General features: G+C 44.0%; 1 protein-coding gene across 4 annotated transcripts in view; it reads right to left on the bottom strand.

Annotated features, from left to right (window-relative positions):
• LOC132393392 (NXPE family member 3-like) overlaps nt 1-19,259 on the bottom strand; it is a 31,076-nt gene extending 11,817 nt beyond the window's left edge. Inside the window, exons 1-4 of one of the 4 annotated variants that reach the window (XM_059968539.1) lie at nt 18,888-19,259; nt 8,867-9,003; nt 7,048-7,207; nt 1,749-2,527 (exon numbers count right to left, since the gene is read on the bottom strand). In XM_059968539.1, the coding sequence (XP_059824522.1) occupies nt 1,749-2,527; nt 7,048-7,176 (908 nt within the window). In that variant the 5' untranslated portion in view covers nt 7,177-7,207; nt 8,867-9,003; nt 18,888-19,259. Of the gene's footprint in view, nt 1-1,748; nt 2,528-5,003; nt 5,144-7,047; nt 7,208-8,866; nt 9,004-18,887 lie in introns of all 4 variants that reach the window. The other 3 variants (XM_059968538.1, XM_059968540.1, XM_059968537.1) reach the window with 3 other exon arrangements.
• Between the last annotated feature and the right edge of the window lie 176 nt (nt 19,260-19,435).

Genomic DNA, 19,435 nt, shown 5'->3' with positions numbered 1-19,435 from the left:
GCTTATGGGGTGTTAGCTTTCATAAGTCGAGGGATAGAGTTTAAGAGACATGATGTAATGATGCAGCTCTACAAAACTCTAGTTAGGCCACACTTGGAGTACTGTGTCCAGTTCTGGTCGCCTCACTATAGGAAGGATGTGGAAGCATTGGAGAGGGTACAGAGGAGATTCACCAGGATGCTGCCTGGTTTAGAGAGTATGGATTATGATCAGAGATTAAGGGAGCTAGGGCTTTACTCTTTGGAGAGAAGAAGGATGAGAGGAGACATGATAGAGGTGTACAAAATATTAAGAGGAATAGTCAGAGTGGACAGCCAGCACCTCTTCCCCAGGGCACCACTGCTCAGTACAAGAGGACATGGATTTAAGGTAAGAAGAGGAAAGTTCAAGGGGGATATTAGAGGAAGGTTTTTCACTCAGAGAGTGGTTGGTGCGTGGAATGCACTGTCTGAGTCAGTGGTGGAGGCAAATACACTAGTGAAATTTAAGAGACTATTAGACAGGTACATGGAGGAATTTAAGGTGGGGGTTATATGGGAGGCAGGGTTTGAGGGTCAGCACAACATTGTGGGCTGAAGGGCCTGTAATGTGCTGGACTATTCTATGTTCTATGGTAAATGGTAGGTCATTGAAGAATGCAGTAGGACAGAGTGATCCAGGAATAATGGTGCATAGTTCCCTGAAGGTGGAATCTCATGTGGATAGGGTGGTGAAAAAAGCTTTTGGTATGCTGGCCTTTATAAATCAGAGCATTGAGTATAGGAGTTGGGATGTAATGTTAAAATTGTACAAGGCATTGGTAAGGCCGAATTTTGAGTACTGTGTACAGTTCTGGTCACCGAATTATAGGAAAGATGTCAACAAAATAGAGAGACTACAGAGAAGATTTACTAGAATGTTACCTGGGTTTCAGCACCTAAGTTACAGGGAAAGGTTGAACAAGTTAGGTCTTTATTCTTTGGAGTGTAGAAGGTTGAAGGGGGACTTGATAGAGGTATTTAAAATTATGAGGGAGATAGATTGAATTGACGTGGATAGGCTTTTTCCATTGAGAGTAGGGGAGATTCAAACAAGAGGACATGATTTGAGAGTTAGGGGGCAAAAGTTTAAGGGTAACACGAGGGGGAATTTCTTTACTCAGAGAGTGGTAGCTGTGGGAATGAGGCAGGTTCAGTATTGTCATTTAAAGTCAAATTGGTTAGGTATATGGACAGGATAGGAATGGAGGGTTATGGGCTGAGTGGAGGTCAGTGGGACTAGATGAGAGTAAGCATTCAGCGCAGACTAGAAGGGCCGAGATGGCCTGTTTCCGTGCTGTAATTGTTATATGCTTATATGGTTAAGAGTTATCCATTATTGTCCAATTCACGTAGATCCCGGAATCAAATCATGCTGCCATTCTTATCCACAGCTACAAGCTCTGGAATTCCTTCCCCAAATTTCTGACTCTTAAATATCCTTAAACATATTTCTTAACCACAATCTTTTGTTATTATGCTCCATTATGTGCTGATATGGCTTAAGAGTCTAATTTTATATGTTAACACTTCCATAAAATTACAAGATTTACTAGATTAAAATGGCTTTGAATGCACATTTCTGTAGTGTTACATTACCATGCTCCAGGAAATATTAACAGCTCTTTGCTCAACCAGTGCTAGGTCGTGCCTTCCTTCCCCTTACTGAGTCACACCATAACTCTGCTCAGAATTTGAAGAGGCAAAATAGGAGTAACACAAGCTACAAACCTGTTGAAATAAATTGCCTCATCTTCCTTCAAAAGGCCTTTCACATACATTCCTTTTGAATGGTTGATGCGAGAAGAGCAGGGAAGCTTTGCTGGTTTGTAACAGAACCAAGGTTCCCCAGTCCTGAGATCAGTGAAATTACAGAGTGGCTTTGTTTCAAGCAAATGAAGATTGCACATCGTGGTCTCTGAGGTAGTCCCAAATCTGAAGGCACTTTTAAAAGTTACTCTATCCGGCCGTTCCTCACGTAGTCTCGTAAGTACTTGGATCACTTCACTGGGATGAACCAAGGAAACAGACACTTGGACTTTTCCTGGCCAGGATAAGTTAAAATTTATATAATAAAATCCATTTTGGTTGTCTATAACTGAACCGGCCTTTAACTCTGGGGTGTGGATCCGAGCAAGGATGTAATCACCCCCATACTGCTTTGGATTTCCTTCATAATCGTACATGCGAAGCATCACTTGCAGCATATCACCAACGTAGAAAGTCTTTCCAGAATTTAAAATAACAAAGCGAGCACGCGATGGGTCACTGCTTTTCTTAAAGGGCACAGCAGGGGTGGGAGGCTTTGGCCATTCAATTAGTTTCAACAGGACTGAACCCTCCAGTCGTTCTTCGGGGGTGAAGGTATGATTCTGATAACCAAACTGCAACAGCCTGTGCACCCAATCAGTCCTCTGCATTTCCACTCCTTGCTGTACTGTGGAATAAAACTTTGGAGATGGCCATCCGTTCCACTGGGGGTCTGATCCGGAAACTCTGTACATATTCAACTGCAGAAAGAATAATTTTATTGACCGCATTTACTGCTCCTTTCACACTCATGTTCATAACCCGCCTCCCACACACACCAAAGTACCTCCCTCTCGGATTGAAACAAAAGCAAAATTGTTACTTCAGGATTAACAAGGAGAGGAAATCAACCCATGGAAGTTCTCCCTGATAACTTCTAGAGAACTCGGTGTTTAGCCAAACAGTCCCTCAAAACTGCCAGACCTGAAAATTCTTAGGGTATTTATCATTCTCAAATTACTGAGGAGATTGGATGACTATTCAAGTGCTTCCCATTCCTGAACACCATGCCATGCTCTTTTTACAGGATCGTTGAATTTTACAGTGCAGGAAACCACCTGACCTATGGAGTCCCTGTCAGCTGAAAACAGACCTTGGGTTAATCCCACTTCCTAACACGTGGACATAGACCACCAGCTTGTTGCTCCTCATGTTCATCCAGCAATTCCTGAATATACCGTTTCCACTCCTTCAGACCCTCATCATTCATTGAAGCAAATAGTATTTACTCAACTCCACTCTAATTCTTGTAACAATCAGATGTTTATCTCCTGATTTCTCCACTAAAGATATCAGGTAGTTTTTATTTGCTGTCTTGGTCTCTCATAATTCTGAGCATCTCAATTAAACCAGTCAGTTACTCCACAAAAGGACCATAGTCGGGATGGTCCCTTCTCAATTCTCCAGCCTTGGCAATACCCTGAAGTTCCTCTGCACCATCACTAGCAATGTGAAGTTCCTCCTGTAAATGCAGTGACCAGAACAGCACACCATACTGCCGCAGACTGATGAATAACAGTTTGTTATCACTATTATCTTAGTTCACTAATGCCCAGCAGCCCATGCACCTAAATGGTGAAAAGCGCAAAACAACGACTCCTTTGCTTGCATCTTCGGAAACAGTATTTCCATCTTTAATATATCTTTATTTTTCCTTTTCAGGGTTCTTTTGAAGACCCTGACCTGGAGTTACACTGCCTTTTGCTTTCTGCCGATATTTAGTTCAATTCTGCACTTTGCCTTTACCAATAGACAATAAATCTTTCTCATGGAGGTTTATCAAGCACCTTGCAGAAGTGTCTGATCAAATGCCTCCCACCAATGTTCTAGGTAATCCCTCACAATATTCAACTGAAATAATTAAACAATGCAGATGGGATCATGGGCTTTATAATTTGGAGGCATAAATTATAGAAGCAAGAAGTGGGTGGGGAGGGGGAGCTTATTGAAACCTATTGAATATTGAAAGGCTTAGACAGAGTGGATGTGGAAATGGTCTCCTATAGTAGGCAGGTCCAAGACCAGAAGACGCAGCCTCTGCACAGAGGGATGTCCAATTAGAACAGTGATGAGAAGGAATTACTTTAGCCAGAGGGTGGTGAATCTGTGGGATTCACTGCCGGGGCAGTTGTGAAGGTTAAGTCATTGAGTATATTTAAAGTGCAGGTTGATACGTTCTTGGCTAGTCAGGGTGTCAAGGTAATGGGGAGAAAGCTGGAGAACGGGGTGGAATAAATCGGACATGGTGGAATGGTGAATTAGATTTGATGGGCCAAGTGGCTCAATTCTGGACTTATGTCTTATGGTCTAAGGTTGTGACGAACCTTCATACAGCATGGTGTCAGCCACTAACTAGATACTTAAAGTCAGATGTATCAGTGGAGTAGAAGGAATTACTGAGGCACGAGAGGAGCTAGCCAGAATTGGCTAGAAAAGAACACTGGTAGGGCTGACGACAGAGCAGCAATAGCTGGAATTTCTGGAAGCTATTTGGAAGACACAGTATATATACATCCCAAAGAGGAAGGAGGATTCTAAAAGCAAGACGACACAGCCATGGCCAATAAGTCAAAGCCAACATAAAAGCCAAAGAGAGAATATAATAGAGCAAAAATTAATGGGAAGTTAGAGGTTTGGGAAGCTTTTAAACACCAAAAGAAGGGAACAAAAAAGTCATTAAGGCAAAGATGGAATACAAAAGTAAGCTAGCCAATAATATTAAGGAGGTTATCAAAAGTTTCTTCAGATACATTAAGTGTAAAACAGAGGTGAGAGTGGATATCGGACCACTGGAAAATGATGCTGGAGAGGTAGTAATGAGGGACAACAAAATGGTGGATGAACTGAATAAGTATTTTGTATTAGTCTTCATTGTGGAAGACACTAACAGTATGGTGGAAGTTCCAGGTGTTAGAGGTCATAAAGTGTGTGGAGTTACCATTACTAGGGAGAAGGTTCTTGGGAAGCTGAAAGGTCTGAAGATAGGTAAGTCATCTGGACCAGATGGTGTACACCCCAGAGTTCTGAAAGAGTGGCTGAAGAGATCATGGAGGCATTGGTAATGATCTTTCAAGAAGCACTAGATTCTAGAATGGTTCCGTAAGACTGGAAAATCGCAAATGTCACTTCATTCTTCAAGAAGGGAGAGAAAGAAAACTATAGACCAGTTAGTCTCACCTCAGTATTTGGGAAGATGTTGGGATTCAATGAGGTCTCAGGGTTCTTGGAGGCACACGATAAAATAGGCTGTAGTCAGCATGGTTTCCTCAAGAGAAAAGCTTGTCTGACATATCGGTTGGAATTCTTTGAAGGAATAACTAGCAGGATAGACAAAGGAAAATCAGTTGATGTTGTGTACTTGAATTTTCAGAAGGCCTTTGACAAGGTGCCATACATGAGGCTGCTTAACAAGTTAAAGAGCCCACAGGAAAGCTATTAGCATTGATAAAGCAGTGGCTGATTGACAGAAGGCAAAAAGTGAGAAGAGTGGGAATAAAGGAAGCCTTTTCTGGTTGGCCGTCGGTGGACAAGTGGTGTCCCATAGGAGCCTGTATTAGGATTGATTGTTTCCACATTATATGTCAATGATTTGGATGATGGAATTGAAGGCTTTGCAGATGATATGAAGATAAGTGAAGGGGCAGGCAGCTTTGAGGAAGAAGAGAAGCTAAAAAGGACTTGGACAGATTAGGAGAATAGGCAAAGAAGGGGCAGATGGGATATAGTGTTGGGAAGTGTATTAGTTTGGTAGAAGAAATGAAAGAGTTGACTATTTTCTAAATGGAGAGGAAAAACAAAAAACTGAGGTGTAAAGGAACTTGAGAGTCCTTGTAACACACACAAACTGCTGGGGAACTCAGCAGGCCAGGCAACCTCAGTGGTAAAATGTACCGTCAGGCCAAAACCCTTCAACGGGACTGGGATTCATTAGAATATGGGGTGACCTCACTGAAAGCTATCAAATGTTGATAGGCCTGGATAGAGTGGATGTGGAGAGGATGTTTCCTATGGTGAGAGTGTCTAAGATCAGAGGACACAGCCTCAGAATAGAGGGGCATCCTATTAGAATGGAGATGAGGAGGAATTTCTTTAGCCAGAGAACAGTGAATCTGTGAGATTCTTTGCCACAGGCAGCTGTGCCAAGTCTTTACATATATTTAAGGCAGAAATTGATAGATTGTTGATTGGTCAGGGCATGAAGGGAAATGTGGAGAAGGTAGGAGATGGGGGCTGAGAGGAAAATTGGATTAGCCATGATGAAATGGTGGTGCAGATTTGATGGGCCAAGTGGCCTAATTCTGCTCCTATATATTGTGGTCTTATCCAGTTTTGTGTGTGACACTTCAGGAAAAAGGTACAGACTTTGGAGCCGATAATGATTTACCAAAATCATTCCAGGATTATGGAAATTTATTCATGTCAAGGATGGCTGTGACTAGGATCTGCTGGAGGCCTTTAAAATCCTGAAGAGTACAGTCAGGGAGGATGGCAGGAACCTGTTCCCATTGGAGCAAGGGTCATGAAATGAAGATGATTAGCAAACAGAATTGAATAAATATGAGAAAATTGTTTTGCTGTTTTTTTTTAATTTCATTTCACGCACTGTGAGGGCAAGAATGTTGAATGCAGAATCTATGAGGCATTCAAGAAAGAAAAAGCAGGTCGATAAGAATCTGGGGGGGGCGGAGAAAAGAGTTAGCCAGGTACCATCAACCAGATCAGAGAGTGGGCTGAATAGATTCTTTCCACAGCACAGCTGTTCTTTGATTCTATGAAGTTGGCCCCTGCAATATGTACTAATCTACAAATGCACTGTCATTACTTGCCTAGGCTAATACAGCAACACTTTCCAAACCCACGATCTCTGCTACCAGGGGCCACAGGCTTGGAAATCCACCATCAACAGGTTTCTCACCATCCCAACTTGGAAATGCCATCATTGCTAGATCTAAATCCCTGAAGCTACCTCCCGAAAGCACTGTGGGAGTACCTTCACTGGAGGGGCTGCAGTGCCCCTTGGCAGTGGCAAACCACAAACTTCAAGGTCAATAAGGGATGGGTAATAAATGCTGGCCCTGCCTGTGTTACCTGCACACTCCCACCCAAAAAATATAACTGCAAAAACCAAAAGCAATCATCAGCAGAACATACAGTTTTTTTTTGCCAAGAAAAGCAGAGGCAGTATTCCAGATGGTCAGAAAGCATTTAACATTTAGTATACCTTCGCATTGGGAAAGTTGAAATACACTAGAAACACTGTCAGCAAGACAAATGTGAAGAAGAGCAGACGTTGTAGGCAGAAGGCAGGAGTCATTGGTCTTCCAGCTGGATCCATTCTGGAAAGTTGCATTACTCCAATGCATAATCACCTTTCTGTAAACCTGCAAGTGAAAAAGAATAAATACCATTAAATCACTGAAACCTCAGAGCGTCTGATTTAATCCCGAGGACCACCTTGTCAGTAAAAGGCCAAGAAACAAAATAAAGCCCAACATCTTCAAGACAGTGTATTCAAGCTCACTCTTAAAAACAATCGTGGTCGGGACAAGTCACTCTAGACTAGTCAGTCTTCATTCAACCACTAGAGCGGAACAGGCAGAAAGGGAAACACCAGTGAATGTGGTTTAACAATGATGAGTCATGGTCAACTTATAATTCATTAAAGACACAGCTGCAAACATAGATATGGATGAAGTAGCTGATGGTAATATGGATTTATAAATTGGAAAAGATACCAGAAAACTGATCAATACCGTCAATCTGCTGGCAGCTTGAGGAGTCACACCCTGCACAGGGGAAGCAAGTTGCTCTTAGAGAGACAGAGAACGCAGAAAACACAATAAAAGCAAAACACTTTCCCCACACAGCAGATAGGGTGAAGGGGAAGGATATTTAAAGAATAGAAGCAGTTATTTTGTAAAGCTGGGTGCTTAGAAAAAGAGACACTCACCAGAGGGTTTCCTGTGGCTTATGATCCCAGTTCTAATCATAATTGAACGGAGCTGGAGGTATCAGATGAGAACAATTGTACCCGAGGTGAAGAAATGATGGGAGCTGAGAGTTTATAGAATTCGAAACGTAAAAAAGTAAAATACTGCAAAATAAGCATCAACAGGCAAATAAGGAAATGGAGAGGGATTAGTTATTGGCACCAGACACAAGATCATAAGTTTTAAACTTTGTCGCTGGATGTGGGTAAGGAATAATTGAAGATGGTTCAGGTCCAATTCATTCTCCTTAGGAATAGCACATCAGGAAAGGTTTTCCCCAGATGGGAGAAGGTGAAATCATGGAAAGTCATGGATGGAAACTGGCAAAAGCAGGTGGGAAGGAGTGGAATTACATGATCTGAGGAAAAAGGGCAAGTGGTCAGGGAGGAATCAGAAGCACTGTGTCAGCTTGAGCTGTGTTCTAACATCTGCTGAATAGGAGGCATGAAAGGCAGTGGTGGTGCTGCAATTGTGGTTGGTAGATGCAAGTAACTGTGGGCAGGGAGTTACAGCCAGGAGCTTTGCAGCACAGTACACTCACGGGGCGGGGCAGCACAGTGCACTCACGGGGCGGGGCGGCACAGTACACTCACGGGGCGGCACAGTGCACTCACGGGGCGGCACAGTGCACTCACGGGGCGGGGCGGCACAGTGCACTCACGGGGCGGGGTGGGGTGGCACAGTTGAGTGGAGACAGTGAAAGAGGTCAAATCTAACAGTGCAAGAAGAGATTGTCCTTTCAAAGACCATTAAAGCAGCACCTTTCATACAGCTGTATCATCCAAAATAGCTAATTACTACCTTTATTTTTGATGTGGTTTCTTTTGGCAGGAAGAATAGCAGCTAAGCCGGACACTAAGTTCCAAAAGAAAGCAGCAATCCAATAACCGACCACATTGTGGCAACAGAGGTCAGCTAAAGACTATCTGTTAGGCTGCAAGTCTGCTTCTAGTTTAGGACGATGGGGTGCGCACGTGCATAGCGGCAGTGCAAGACATGCCAGCTGCCATACCAGGAAGAGCAGAAACATATACAGTGGTATTGTCTCACCTTCATTGTCTTCTCTACCTTGAATGGTACCGGTTCTCCTGATGGTGATAACTGGTATGGTGACTGTTCAAATGACTGTTCAGATGGCAAAATGAAGATGAGGTAACTAGATGATGGGAAGGGAGCAAGAGAGGTGTCTAAGGAACCCAGAGAGAAACACAAAATAATGGTCTCACCAAACTGCAAAGATTAGAAGAGTTGCATCTGATCACTGAAAGGTTCCTAGTATGACCAAATGAACTCCTGACCTCACAATTTAGCTCCATAAGATCTTGCACGTTATTGTCAATCTGCATTGCACTTTGCGTGTAGCTGTCACACTTTATTCTGCATTCTGTTATTGCTTTACCTTTTTTTTACCTCAATGCACTGTGTAATGATTTGATCAGTACGAAGAATAATCCAAGCCCAGTACATGACAATGATAGACCAGCTCCAATTCCAGTACACTGACGAGGTAATCGTGAGAGTTAACTAGATTTCCTGCATTGAGATTGTTATGAATGTACCACAGCTCTGAGGGGCCGAAGGGGCGGGAGCAGCCCCCTCCTTCCGGAGAATCGCAAGATCGCTATTAATTTGGGTCTCGGACCCAGGAAGTGAGAGACAATGCAACGGTTTTGGCCATTGTTCTTAGAGGCACCTGTGTGACGTGCATGTCCCTGCTACGTGACAGCTACCATGGATATGGACACCCTCGGGCAATGTGGAGGTGGGGATTGCATCACCCTACGCTGATGGACATCTACAACTCTGCAAGTCAAGATAAAAGGGGACTGCAGGAGGCGGTACCCCAGCGACGCACCAGAAGGACACCCTCGCTCAGTGCTCCCGTAATAGCTGGAAGCCATTCAACGCCACGTGCGCTCCGTAACTCCTTTACCTGGGGAGCGGGTGGCTGATAATACTGAGAAGGACTTCGAACTAACAACAGGGAAACAACGCTCCCCTGATTTAACGGAGTGGCTTCATAAAGACCTGGGCAAGTTTTTTCCGTTTTTCACCGATCCCTCTAAAACACTTGAAACCCAGCGATTCCCCGAAAGGCTAAAGTCTGCAGACTTCTGAGTGACTTTTATATTTCCAACGGACAATATATTATCCCCTAGACAACAGTCAAGATTATTTCTTAATGATGATTATTGCTATACCCGCGCTTTAGATTGAGTTTTGCCGACGTATATGATCTGAATGTTTGTATTAACCTTACTTTGTGCTCCCCTTTATGAATAAAAACGTTTGAAAATAGTGCCATCAGACTCCAACGGACCTCTCTATCTTTGCTGGTAAGTTATCCAGTTACGGGATACGTAACAAGATGAATACAATGTCATGGAAAAGAGCAATTCCTTGAGCTGCTTACGGGGTGAAGAGCCTACAAGAACGGGATTAGAGGTTGATCCTGCCTCAAGTGTTAAGGATAGAGACCTGCAGATCCAGTCTATCAAGAGAGGAGTGCGGAAAACTGAAACAGAAACACACAGCCCAAGTAGTTGGAAGCTCAAACAGAGTTAACAACAGGAGCAGCGCAATAAGAGAACTCTGCAATTGCTGCCGACTTATCACCATGGCCTGGAAATGCCAGTGCTGGAGAAGATCATTAACAGCAAAGGGACTTTCAGCAATTGACGGGTGAATGAGCTTGAAAGCCTGGAGGTGGGGGACGATGGAGCCATTTTTCTCGAAGACAGCAAGCTGGTTACCCCTTGTTGAAGGATTGAGGCACTGGCATCCTGGGTGTGCAATCCAACTGACCGTGATGAGGCAGCACAAATCTCGTGGTGGCTGCAAAGCTGCTTCCTTTTCAAATGATGGCATGACAGCACAAGAAACAAATAAACAAGGAGGCCATTCAGACCTTTATACATGTTCTGTCGTAGAAGCAGAATATGGCTAATCTTTTATCTCAGTGCACTAACCAACATCCCTGGATTTTTAAGCTTATTTAAATGCAGTCTTGAACATACTCAACATATGTCCCTCCATGACCCTCCTCCATGGAGAAAAAAATAGTCACCACCTGCTAGCTGAAGAAATCTGACCCAAATGTTCAATCCCTTGTCTTCAAGGCTCCACAGCCAAGAAATCTACCATCAGACTCTGTATGAGTTTTATGCTTTTCAATGAAGTCACCATTCAAAACTCAGTGAAAATGCTCAGCACAAGATAAACTGACGATCCCAGTAATCCAGTTGCTCAATCCTCATAACACTCCCTTGAATACAAAGCAGATATTTCATAGCTATCCCAGGTGTGGCGTAAACAGGGACCTATATAACTGGCTCAGGGTGTCTTCACACTGGCATCTGAATCCTGTTGAAATAAAAGCCAACACACTGCGTGCTGCACCTGCACTTAAACTTCAAGTGATTTGTGTACAAGGTCTACCACAGCAATCATTTTTCCATCTCTCATCATTTGTAAATATTATTTGATCAGCGAAGTCAACCTCAATTTTCCTGTAGTAATTCACGTGCCATGCCCTGACCAATTCACATCTTCCTGAAGCATTTCCTTACAGCATTGAATTGATTTGAATTGAATTGACTTTATTACGTACATCCTTCGCATACATGAGTAAAAATCTTTACGTTATGTCTCCATCTAAATGTTCAACTTCTAGTAATTTGTAATAAATTGTATGTACAACAGGACAGTCAATATAGCTTGGAAATACAATTGTATAGGCATGAATTACTCCGTCTGATGGCCTGGTGGAAGAAGCTGTCCCAGAGCCTGTTGCTCCTGATTTTAATGCTGCAGTACCATTTTCTGGATGGTAGCAGCTGGAACAGTTTGAGGATGGGGTAACTTGGGTCCCCAATGATCCTTTGGGCCCTTGTTACGCACCTGTCTTATAAATTTCCTGAATAGTGGGCAGTTCACATCTGCAGATGTGCTGGGCTGTCCGCACCACTCTCTACAGTAGTGGTTGCCAACCCATCGATCGCGATCGACTAGTCGATCTTTGAGACTTTCCCAGTTGATCCCGACAAAAAATGAAAAATAAATACACAAATACTCTTGAGAGATTGCTTCCGGGCTGTGGGGTTTTAATTCCATTCTTTCTGTCCATACGTGTAGCTCTCCCGCACTACGCAGTGTAATTCACTAGTCCCCAACCACCGGGCCACAAGGAAACGATACGAGTCAGTCGCACCTTTCCTCATTCCCTGTCATGCCCACCGTTGAACTTGAATACACACGAGGTCATCAGGCGACTAAACGCAGTGATACCCTCGTGCCAGGGATCACCGGTTGGCCTCGGGCAGCTGTTGTGAAGTGCCGTCACTACTGGCCTGCAGCGCTGCCTCTGAACCTGTTTAGCACACCGAATGTTTGTGGGGAATCCAGTGCTGAAATATTCGCAGATGACCTAATTCAGACTCAGCATTTCGTAAGTATCAGAGCAGCTACCACGCTGCGATCTACTGAAACAAACATTTGTCGGCCAATAGATCCTACAACGGAGGGCGGGCGGGCACTCTATCGTACTCCCCACTCGGTCGGCCGTGCTCTGCGGGCTGTGACTGCCGCAGCCCCGGAGCAGGGACCTCCCGCCCTGAACTGGTCTTCTCACCCCACTCACGACCAGCCGCACCTGGCCAAGGCATCTGGCGGCGGGGGGGGGGGGGGGGGGCGGGAGGCTGAGTTCAGGCTCGGAGGCTGTCTAATGAGGCAATGTCTCAAAACTGCGTCAGTACCCTGAGTCCAAGCACCCAGCACTTAAAGACGAACCCGCTGAGTTTTCTCAGTGGAAAAAACATGAGCAAGCGGGACAGAAGCCGAGAGCCGCGAAAACTAGAATAGATTAGACATAAGGAACCTGTTTCGAGTATCGCTGTTGTTACGAACCCCGTAACTGGGTCACTTACCAGCAAAGATAGAGAGGTCCATTGAAGTCTGATGGTACTATTTTTAACAGTATTTATTGATAAAAATACACAAAATAATATCAATGCAAACTTACAGATAATATACGTCGTCAATACTAAATCTAAAAGCGCGGGTATAATAATAATCAGTAAGAAATAGCTCTATCGTTGTCTAGGGGGTAATGTATTGTCCGATGGAAATATAAAAGTCACTGTTAGTTCGTTCAAGCTGCAGCGTTTTGGTTTGAGAGAAAGATGGGTTAAAACTTGCCCAGTCCTTTTATGATGTCAACCCTTCGAGAGGCGTTGGTTTCCCTGTTGTTAGCTAAAAACCATTCTTCCATGGTCAAGGCACACTGATACTGGGGCAAATGGAAACGGACGCACGTGGCCTTCCCACTGGCTTTTGCTGTTACGGAATCGCCAGCGTTTCTTCTGGTGCGTCTGAGGGGCTGTTCCCACAGACCCTCTTTTATCCTGACTCGCAGGGTCTCTGATGTCAATCAGGTTGGGATGATGCAATCCCTCCCTCAACCAGTCCACTTTGCCTGAGGGCTTCCACGTAGCACAGTATTGTAATACACAAGTCCGTCTCCAAGAGACAATGGCCATTTCCCGTAGCTTTATATCGCCAGGGGAGTCAAGACATTCCACAGGTCTCTCTCTCATTTCCTGGGTCTCCTGACCCAAATCAATAGCGATCCTGCGATCCTCACAAAGGAGGGGGCTACCCCACACCCTTCGGCCCCTCAGAGCTGTGATACATTCATAACACTGTATTCCGATTGTGTTAAACACCCCCCCCCCACCCCCTGACTGGCCCACAAGAATATTACGATATTAAACCGCTCCGCGCTGCAAAAAAAAGGTGGTCTACTTCCGGGTTGTGGGGTTTCACTTCCGGTCTTTTCTGCCCTGGTGCGCATGCATGTAACTAACTGATGTGGGGTCGATCTTGCCTTTTACTAAGGCCGAGGTAGGGGATCTTGGGCTTAAAATGATTGGTGACCACTACTCTACAGAGTCCTGCGATTGAGAGAAGTACAGTTACCATACCAGGCAGTGATGCAGCCAGTCAGGATGCTCTCAATTGTGCCTCTGTAGAAAGTTCTTAGAACTCATACACAGTTGCCAACAAGCTTTTAGATCCTCAGCAAACTTTGATTTGCTCAACCAATTTATTGAGGCAGATTCTGAACAGCTGGGACCTCAACACTAATCCTTGTGACACCAACTAGGTATAACCACCTAATCCAAAGGTCATCCATCCCTTGTGTCACACCTTCTGGATGTCCCAAAACACCTCACCAGCTGATTCACTTATTAGAACCTCAAAGATTGGATTTCTACCCAGGTGGATTTACGAAAAGTAATGTTCACTTGATTAATCTGGAATTAATCATGTGTCTTTTCCAGAATGACTGTGGAGACTCAATCATTGAGAATATTGGAAGAAGAAATGAAAGAGTTGACTATTTTCTAAATGGAGAGGAAATACAAAAAACTGAGGCACATAGGGACTTGGGAGTTCTTGTGCGGGATTCCCTGAAGGTTAATTGGCAATTTGAGTCTGTGGTGATGAAGACAGATGAGATGTTAGCATTCATTTCAAGAGGACAAGAGTATAAAATCAAGGATGTAATGTTGGGACTTCATAAAGCACTGTGGATGCCTCAGTTGGAGTATTGTGAGCAGGTTTGGGCCCCTTATCTTAGAAAGGATGTGCTGAAACTGGAAAGAGTTCAAGGGAGGTCCTCTAAAATGATTCCAGGATTGAACGGCTTATCATATGAAGAGTGTTTAATGGCTCTGGGCCCGGATTCACTAGAATTCAAAGGAATGAGGGGTGACCTCATTGAAACCTATCGAATGGTGAAAGGCTTCATAGAGTGGATATGGAGAGGATGTTTCCTATAGTGGGAAAGTCTAAGCCCAGAGGACACAGCCTCAGAATAAAGGGACATCTGGATAAGTGGAAGAACTTCTGTAGCCAGAGAGTGGTGAATCTGCAGAATTCTTTACCACAAGCAGCTGTGAAGGCCGAGTCTTCACGTACAGTATATTTAAGGCAGAGGTTGAAAGATTCTTGATTGGTCAGGGCATGAAGGGACACGTAGGGAATGCAGGAGATTGCGGCTGAGAGGAAAATTGGATCAGCCATGATGATGGTGGAGCTGACTCGACAGGCCAAATGGCCTAATTCCGCCCTAATAATATTTAAAACATAGATCACAGATTTCTAATTATTAGAGGAATAAAGCAATTTGAGTATAATGCTGGAAAATGGCATCACAGGAAAAGAACAGCCATGATGTCACTGAACACCCTGGGGCTGTTTGACCAACTCCTTAAGTTCCTATGGCGTATTTACATGGTTCTTCCATGAGCCAAGATGGTGGCTTTCCAGACATGAAAAATCTGTTTCCTCAGGATGCTGCCTGCTTTGGACAGCATGTCCTAAGAGGAGAGGTTGAGCAAGCAAGGGATTTTCTCTTTGGAGAAAAGGAGGATGAGAGATGTTTACAAGATAAAAGATATTGATCAAGTTGACAGGCAGTGCCAAGGTAACAATGGATAATAAGAAAGAATATGCTTTCAAGGTAACTGGAAGAAAATATATGGGGGATGTCAGGGATATCAGTGAAGGATGTCAGTTTCCTTTATTACACAGAGAGTGGTGGGTGCATGGAACACACTGGTGAGGGTACTGGTAGAGGCAGATACATTAGGGACATTTAAGAGACTCTTAAATATATATATATATATACACACATATGTATACATCATAGGAAATGGAGGGCTATCTGGGTGGGAAGGGTTAAGTTGATCTTGCACTAGGTTAAGGGTTGGAACAACGTCATGAGCTGAAGGGCCTGTACAGCACTGTTCCATGTTGTGGTTCTTTGAGGATTCATTATGTGGGAAGCAAGCGGATCTGGTGCTCTTGGACTTTCAAAAGGCATTAATTACACAAATCCCACACAAAATATCAGCAAAATGAAATTAGGGACAAGACTGAGAACTGATAATCAGACAAAAATAACGCATCAAGAACAGGAACAAGAAACTGTTCCAATATTGACAGGTGGTGCCTAATTGAGCAACACAAGTGATGGTGCCCACTTTTTACAATCTAATTCAAAATACAGGCAGCACAGCTGAGTAGCAATTAGTGTAATGTTATTACAGTGCTGTCTGTAATGTACATTTTCCCTCTGACCACATGGATTTCCTCCCGATGTTTCACTTTCCTCCCACATTTCAAAGACATTCGGGTTACTAGGTTAATTGGCCACGAGTGTAACTGGGTGTCTCAATCTCATTGGGCTGGAAGAGCCTATTGCCATACTGAATATTTAAACACATAAAAATAGAGGGTGTCAAATCTCCAATTTCCATCTGTGCTGATGACATTGAAATAATGCCAGGTATGTTTTAAGTTTCAAGAAGCTGCAAATAAAGTTTATTGCCATTTAACTATATACATGTATACCATCAAATGAGATGTTTCTCTGGACCAGGGTGTAAAGCACAGTAATACACATAACATACATACAACACACAATAACATGGGAAAGTAAGAATTAAATCTACAAATGAATTATGCATAAATTAACACAGTGAAGAGCACAGATTTTGTAGGGTGCAGAACAAATTAACCAATGACATTTTAAATGCAAAGTGGCGGGGAGTTCAGAAGCCTAATGACCTGTAAGAAGAAACTGTTCCCCACCCTAACCGTTCTTGTTTTAATACATTAAGACTCTCCTTCCTGATGGTAGAAAGTCAAAGAGGATGCTGGATGGGTGGGTGGGGTCCTTAATAAAAATAAGGGCCCTGAATATGCAGCACTCCTGATAAATGTCCCTGATAGATGTTAGGGAGACCCCTATGATCCTCTCAGCTGTTCTCACAGTCCTTTGCAGGGACTTCTGATTCGATGCTCGGCTGCTCCCATACCAGATGGAGATAAGAACAGGACGCTCTCAATGGTGCTCCTGTAGAATTCAGTTAGGGTGGGGGTGATGGGGGAGTGCCTTACTTGTATCAATCTCCTCTGGAAGTGGAGGCATTCCTGTGCCTTCGTGCTCACATAGGTGATATTAAGGGACCTAGTGAGGTCATCCATAATGTGAATTCCCAGGAACTTGGTGCACTTCAGTCTCTCTATGGAGGAGCCATGAATGTGCAGAGGGGAATAGTTCATCTGCACCTTCTTAAAGTCCACAATCATTTCCCTGGTCTTCTACATGTTCTGACACTAGTTCTCACACTAGTCCAACAGCTGCTCTACTTCCTCTCTCTACTCTGACTCATCATTGTTCTTGATAAGGCCAACCACTGTCATGGCATCTGCCAACTTTACAACCCGGTTTGAGCTGAATCCTGCAACAAAGTCGTGGGTCAGCAGTGAGAAGAGCAGTGGGCTGAGCACACAGCTTTGGGAGGGTGCCAGTGAGTGCTCAGCGTAATGGGATGGGAGACACGGCTGTCCACATTGACTGACTGTGACTTTACTGTTAAGAAGCCCAGGCTCCGGGTACAGAGGGAGCAAGCTGAGAAGGCAAAACTTGGCAAATGGAATAGAATACAGAAGTGTGAGGATATCCACTTTGAGTTACATAACAGAGAACAGGATTTGTTAAACGCTAAGAGGTTTTGCGGTGTTGACCTTCAAAAATCCCAGGTGTTGTACACAAGTCCACAGGTGCGCAAGCCTAATGCAAGACTTTTTTAATGGAGTAATTCGAAGGCAGGACTAGAGGAGTATTATTTCACTGGTATTGGACCTTGGTTGTAAATCACATCTAGAATTCTATTTACATCACTAGACTCCTTAACAAACGTTTACTTGCCATAAAGGTAAAGGTTTTGCCATACAAGAAGCGACTAATTAACTGGGACTGTTCTCTAGAGCTTTGAAAACGTAATGGGAGATCTCAATGAAATGTTATGGTTGTTAAAAAGCCCAGCAGACTAAATGTGGGGGGGGGGGGGTGAGAAGATATTTGCCTCTAAACGACAAGCCTATAACCTTGGAGCAGAAATTCAGAATACAAGGTGGCGTGTTTTGGAAGAGATGTATCCATGCAGAATGAGGAATGTGTGGAATTGCGGAACCTGGAGGGCAATGGAGACACAGCCAAGACGTTTATTCGAAGCATAGATCGATAGGGCTCTCGTCAGTAAAGCAATCAAGGTGAAATCCGGACTCAGAGGTGGGGAGGGGGTCAGTTCAGCCTTCTCTTTTCCCCCGTGACTCAGTGCACGTTCAAGAGCAACCGATAGGGTTCTGCACATTAAAACAATCAGGTGAAATCCGGACTCGGGGGCGGGGGTTGGTAGCTCAACCTTCATTTACTCCCCTGAATTTCTGTTATTTATTCAGTAACGTTTTCCTTAGCGAGGAGACTTGGGAAATGGACCAAATCTCTTTGATCTCTTGCTGGTCGTATTTGATCCTCTACTACGCAGTCCGGATTTCACCTTGAGTGCTTTACTGACGAGAGTCCTTCATTTACTCACACTTCAAAGATCAAAACATAGTTTAGGCAGGAGAAATCGCCGGAGACAGGGAAAACAGCGGAGTACAAGTCACAAGCGGAGTTTGTAATTGCACGTCCACTCGCAATGTATCAAGGAAGCCACCATGCTAACAAAGTGGTGGATGAGAAGTTCAACTACAGACGAGACAAGATGGGGCAGGGTGGCAGATTTTAGGTTAGTGGAAGCAAGTACTTATGGTGCGTAGAGGATCAAATACGACCGACCAGCAAGAGAGCAAAGAGATTTGCTCCGTTTCCCGAGTCTCCTCGCTAAGGAAAACGTTACTGAACAAATAATAGAAAACGAAGACAGCAGTTTAGACGTACCCAATGGTGACGATTTAAACATCAGGAAAGTAGCCAGCACTGAACAACGATTACTACAACGGATTAAGTTTGGGCTCTCGTGTACACAGGGAAGCCAGTTACAAATATTCCAGAAAAGACCAATCGGCGCTAGAAATAAATTACCCTTAAAACCCAACTTGGGGTGGCTAAATCTTTCAGATACATTATAAATTATGTGCAGGTTTAAAACACCGAAAGGTCATCAACAATTCATACATGGAAATTAGTCATCTAAATACGTACGATACATACCAGAAATCCAGCTCTTGCTTTCGCCCAAAAATAGCACTTTGGACTCCACCTGGTCAATCACTTTAGGACCAGAATCTGTTGGCTGTGCCTCATAACTATGAATCCCACGGGTAGGAAAGAAAGTAATTCAAAAGGCAGCGGAATTACCAGAGAATAACAGAAAGCCTTTATCTTAACAAAAGCTTCTCCCATCACCGAGTCCACAGAGCAATGCACTCACTGACTGTGATCCCCCCCCCCCCAAAGCTGCTAGTGCTGGGTTTTCAATCCTCCAATTACTGCGGAACCATCCAATCCCACGGAGAGAGGAGCTGAACCAGTAAAACCGGCCCGGCTGCCAACTGAATGATTGACAATGTGGCCTCCAATCAGACGGATGTTAGACAGAGCCCCCCCCCCCCTCCACCCATGCAAATCCTCTCCGCACAGTGAGCCCTTGAGTCTGAAATATTTTTTTATCTAATCTCCACATTTGATGAATTGTCGACTGCAAAAGAAAAATCTAAACGACGGCCACGTAAAAGACGCATCCCGAGATGTTGGTTTAC

Source organism: Hypanus sabinus, chromosome 4, assembly GCF_030144855.1.
Source record: "Hypanus sabinus isolate sHypSab1 chromosome 4, sHypSab1.hap1, whole genome shotgun sequence".
Lineage (NCBI taxonomy): Eukaryota > Metazoa > Chordata > Chondrichthyes > Myliobatiformes > Dasyatidae > Hypanus > Hypanus sabinus.
Note: the sequence above shows the minus strand (reverse complement) of the source record. Positions and strands in the feature narration are given on the sequence as shown.